Source organism: Suricata suricatta, chromosome 15 (assembly GCF_006229205.1).
Source record: "Suricata suricatta isolate VVHF042 chromosome 15, meerkat_22Aug2017_6uvM2_HiC, whole genome shotgun sequence".
In the NCBI taxonomy this organism is placed as follows: Eukaryota; Metazoa; Chordata; class Mammalia; order Carnivora; family Herpestidae; genus Suricata; species Suricata suricatta.
The window spans coordinates 38,461,560-38,466,363 of record NC_043714.1 but is presented as its reverse complement, the minus strand read 5'-3'; the positions used below and the strand labels follow the sequence as shown (position 1 = coordinate 38,466,363).

General features: G+C 36.1%; 1 protein-coding gene across 2 annotated transcripts in view; it reads left to right on the top strand.

Annotated features, from left to right (window-relative positions):
• Positions 1-4,804, top strand: part of RAD54B (RAD54 homolog B) — an 85,335-nt gene that overhangs the window by 77,149 nt on the left and 3,382 nt on the right. For both annotated transcript variants that reach the window (XM_029923759.1, XM_029923760.1), the window contains exons 13-14: positions 1,647-1,713; positions 1,906-2,106. In XM_029923759.1, the coding sequence (XP_029779619.1) occupies positions 1,647-1,713; positions 1,906-2,106 (268 nt within the window). The remainder of the gene's footprint in view (positions 1-1,646; positions 1,714-1,905; positions 2,107-4,804) is intronic.

Below are 4,804 nucleotides of genomic sequence, written 5' to 3'. Positions count from 1 at the left end.
TCTCAAATTAGGCTCCTTTTCTCCGGGCCAGACTGAAATGCAATTTTTGTGTTTGTAACCCCCTTAAGTCTATGTTTTGGGTCTGCAAGACTCATTAGAAGAGCCTTTTTGTCAAACATTTATAATGTTTTGATCTAAAATCTCTTATGCAGGGACAGGAAAATGTTTTTTCTTATGGGGTAACAGTGTGGGGAATATCCGTCTGATTTGGAACCCTGTAAGGCCTAACTAATGACAACAGGCTTATTTTCAACATGAGCAGCAGGAACAGAAGGAGATACCAGTTTCACCTCTTATGGCAAGAGTTGTGTAAATGTCTGCCATTTCCTCACTGTGGCTGTGTCATCCAGTAAGGCTGATGTGGCTCCCAGCAACATAGCTTATAAGAGGCAGGGCCAGGATTCACACCCAACCTGTATTTCTCTGTTCTCTACTTTACTGCACAGTTGGGTTTTCAGGATGCTCATGACTGTCAGGGAAAGACAGTAAACTGTTATAGATGCTATGATCAATGTTTGTGCAGTATAGTAAAGATACTAAGCTGATTTTGGAAAATATTTCAGAAGCAGTTTTGGTTTTCTTTGGAATACAGTCTATCTTCACGTATTTGCAGATTTCTACGGACAGTTTTCTCTTCACTTAATGTCTGTGTTGGGGAACACGAAGACAACCTTTGGGTTCAGTGATTCACAGAACCCAGGAAAACAGCTATACTCATAGTTATGGTTTATTACAGTGAAAGGATACAGACTGACATCAGTAAAGGTAAAAGGCACATGGGGAGTTCAGGAGAGATGAGGCACAAGCTTCCACTTGTCCTCGTCCACTGAAGTTGTATGTGCAACACTTGATTCTCCCAGCATTGATGAGTGACAACACATATTTCAGTACTGCCATCCAGAAAAGTTCGCTCAACGCTTGGTGTCCAGAGATTGTGTTGGAGGTTGGTCATGTGGGCATGGAGTACCAGTGTGGCCGTCCTAAGATGCTCAGTGTTCAACCCCCTACAGGTCAACCTGGCCTGCAGCCCCCACCTGAGTCACATTGTTAGTAAAAACTATCTTCTGTGGCCCAAGGCCATAGGTAAACTAAGATGCTCTGATGAGGCAGGAATTGACAAGGGCTTAGAGTTTATCTCCCAGGAGCTGGTTGAAAGTGAGACATTTCTTTGGAATGTGTGGGATTTGAACTCCCAACTGTTTACACTCTCATGGATACATTGTGAATCTACCTAGAGCCTGAACTGATTGCAGGTATCCTGGGGATTTATAAGCTGCTTGGACTGAGAGGAAACCCTCAATGCCCATGCTGTACTTGGTTCTTTGCATCCTTGCTGTCCAAAGTCACCGTCCTCTTCTTTGATACAGACAGATCCCCTCACTGTTGTGTGACAGCCCTGCAGCTCTTTTACAGTAAGACAGTGAGTGTTCACCCCTCCCTTTCTTTCCAGGAAAAGAATATGAAGTGGAGAATGCTTGGGTATTCGTGGGCTTTGTTTTCTGAAGCTATAGGTGAAATCTAGAATTCCTAATCTTAAGTGTGTTACGATCAGCATATGCTTATGTTGTTAGCATAAGCAATCTGCGTATGTGGACAGGGCTACTGGTTTCTACTGTGCTCTCAGAATTCTCATCTGTTTTCTCTAGGCAATGTCTAGAGTATGGAGAGACGGTCAGAAACATCCTGTGCATATTTATAGACTTCTAACCACAGGTAATGACCCTTCAGCCTGACAAAAAATGTAGTCTGTTCGAAGAATTAAAAAAAAATTTTTTTTGGTCAATCTGTGCTTTGATATCAGAAATACTGTTATTTTGTTAACTAGTATGATAATAAACATGCTTTACCCTACAAAAATAACAGACTTAAGGTCTGAAGGAAATCTAATCAATGTTTTCTCTTTAGGTACAATAGAAGAAAAGATTTATCAGAGACAAATCAGTAAGCAGGATCTTTCAGGAGCAGTTGTAGACCTAACCAAGACCTGTGAACACATCCAGTTTTCAGTAGAGGAGCTTAAAAATTTGTTCACCTTACACGAAAGTTCACATTGTGTTACTCATGACCTGCTTGACTGTGAATGTACAGGAGAAAAAGATCATGCAGGTTAGTTGTACTTTAATTCTGTTATGATGGTAAAGTTAATTTATCTCTCTATGACAGTCAAAAACATTTAAATATAGAATAACTGAAATATTTACCATTTGAACGTATTACTTTTCTTTTTCTCAGGTCATCGGGCACCTTCCAGATGAATATTTGAGGAAATATTAATGAGAACCTTATTAGGGCTCTCAATTTAGCTTCTGAATTAGTTGTGAAAAGTTTAACTTGTTTAGGAAAATCTTTCAAATCCTGGTAAAATGGCTTTGGAGTTACAACTGTGTTTTCAATCCTTATATCTATTTTCTAAAAAGCTATACTTGAAAGAATAATCCTATGTGGTTTTTTTGTTTGTTTGTTTAGAGCTTATTTATAACGTGGTCGTACTTTCTTAGGCAGTTAACATGGGCCACCATACTTCTCAGTACTTGGTGGCCTCCTAGTGCTGCTTAAGTGAGCCTGAGAATGTCAGCCCTCCAGAGTTGACGCCGTTCAGATAGGAACTGAGTCAGCAGTAGGACTTGAGCAAGCAATATCCAGTAGTTAGAAGTCCCTTGGTTAAATTGTGTTGAAAAGGTTGAAGGAGTTAGATTGTACAAGACTGACATGGAAGAATTTATATTTTACAGAAGTCAACATTTGATTCTCTCTCGTATGCTTTTTCTATTTTAAAAATTTCCGCTCTTATTTTCTCTTCTCTTCATTTCTCGTATTTATTCTAATGTTCTTTTTCTTATTTTTCAAGTTGAATGCTTAGCTTGATGGTATTAAGATTTCTTTCTAAAATGGATATTTATGGCTGTCAATTTTCCTCTAAGCTGAATCTCATAATTTTGATATGCAGTCTTTTGATTATTCAGTTCTAAATGTTTTTATTTTCCATTGTGATTTCTTCTTTGATTCACGCATTATGTAAAAGTACGTTTTAAATGTATTTTAGTTTTTGTTATTGTGTTCTGGCTACTGCCGTATATGGTCTGTGAGATATTGATTGATTCTTTGGTAACTATAGAGATGTGATGTGTGGCCTGGTATGTGGTCACTTTGTAAATGTTTCTTTTGTGCATGAAAATCGTGTATTCTCTTAATTATGTAGTTTAGAGTTCTGCCATATTAGTCAAATTTTCTGTTACCAAATCAATTTTATCTTACTGTACATATTTAAAAATTAAGTATTTTAACTTTTGAATTACTAATATATTTACATTGTTCAACTATTTAAATATATAAAATATATATATGAAAACTCTTCTATGATACCCTTGTCTGCCTAATTTCTAGCCCCTGTCCCATAACTATTATTAGCTTCTTGTATGTTTTTCTAGATATATTTTTATGCCCATGCAAGGAACTCTGAATATACATTCTTCTCCAGTTTTCCTACCAACAAAGGGTAGTATGGTGAGGGGGTATAGGTCTCTACCTTTTTCATTTAATAGTATATCTTGAGATCTTTCCATATCCTTAGAGAAAGTTTCCTTATTCTTTTTTCCTCTTATATAATCCTCCATTGTATTGAGATACCATATCAATACAGGTCCCTCACCGGTATAATTAGGTATAATTACGGGTATAATTAGGTATACTAATTAGGTTTCTTTCTACTCAGTATATATCTTTATTCATAAATCTTTTCCCATATGTTCAAGTATATCTATAAGGTAAATTATCAGTGCTTTTCAGCCAGAGAATATATACATTTATAATTTTATTTTATTTTGTTTTATTATTTTTTTAATGTTTATTGTTTTTGAAAGAGAGAGCACATGAATAGTAAAGGAGGGGCAGAGGGAGATGGAAACAGAGGATTCAAAGCAGGCTCTGTTGACAGCAGAGAGCCTATTGTGGGGCTTGAACTCACAATCCATGAGATCATGACCTGAACTGAAGTTGGACACTTAACTGACTGAACCACACAGGCGCTGTTTTGTCTTTACAAAAGACATGAACTGAACTGAAGTTGGACACTTAACTGACTGAACCACACAGGCGCTGTTTTGTTCTGCTTATTTCAACAAAGGCCTACTTGTGGTTAACTCTCAATCTTTGATTTTTCAGAGTGTATTTGTTTTTTCTATCTCTCAAATGCTGTCTTTGCTAGGTATACAGTTCTAGTCAGTAGGGTGTTTTTGGTTTTGTTTTGTCAGTACTTTGAAGGTATTATCCTACTGTCTTCTAGATTCTTTTTTTTTATTTAAATGATCTTAATGGAATATTTATTAATTTTTTTCTGTGTAAACCTGCAATTTATTTTTTTTAACATATGCAGTTATTTTCCATCATTTACAATATGGTAGTTACAATGACACTCCAAACAGAAAAGCAAAGTAAAAAATCAAAACCCCAACTTCTATTTCATGTAGTTAGACTTATACAGAAATTAGAAGGTTAAGTAACAACTAGTTAATCACCTAATTTCACAGCTATCTGAAGTGACTTTGAGTAGATAATGAAAGAAAATGCAAAATGCTTATTGATTCATGATGTGGTTTCATCTTAGCTTGGGCAAACCATGCAGTATTTAATACATAGTAGCAGAATATTTACTATTGACGCTTGAAAAGATGTGAATTCTTTGTGTGCAATCTTTCATTTATGCATGTGAGAGGGTTTTCTTTTTTTAAATATTTTTACATTGTAGTACTTGTTTTGCTTGTTGGGGGTGTTTGCTTATTTAATACATTCCGTTAAGGACAGAAAT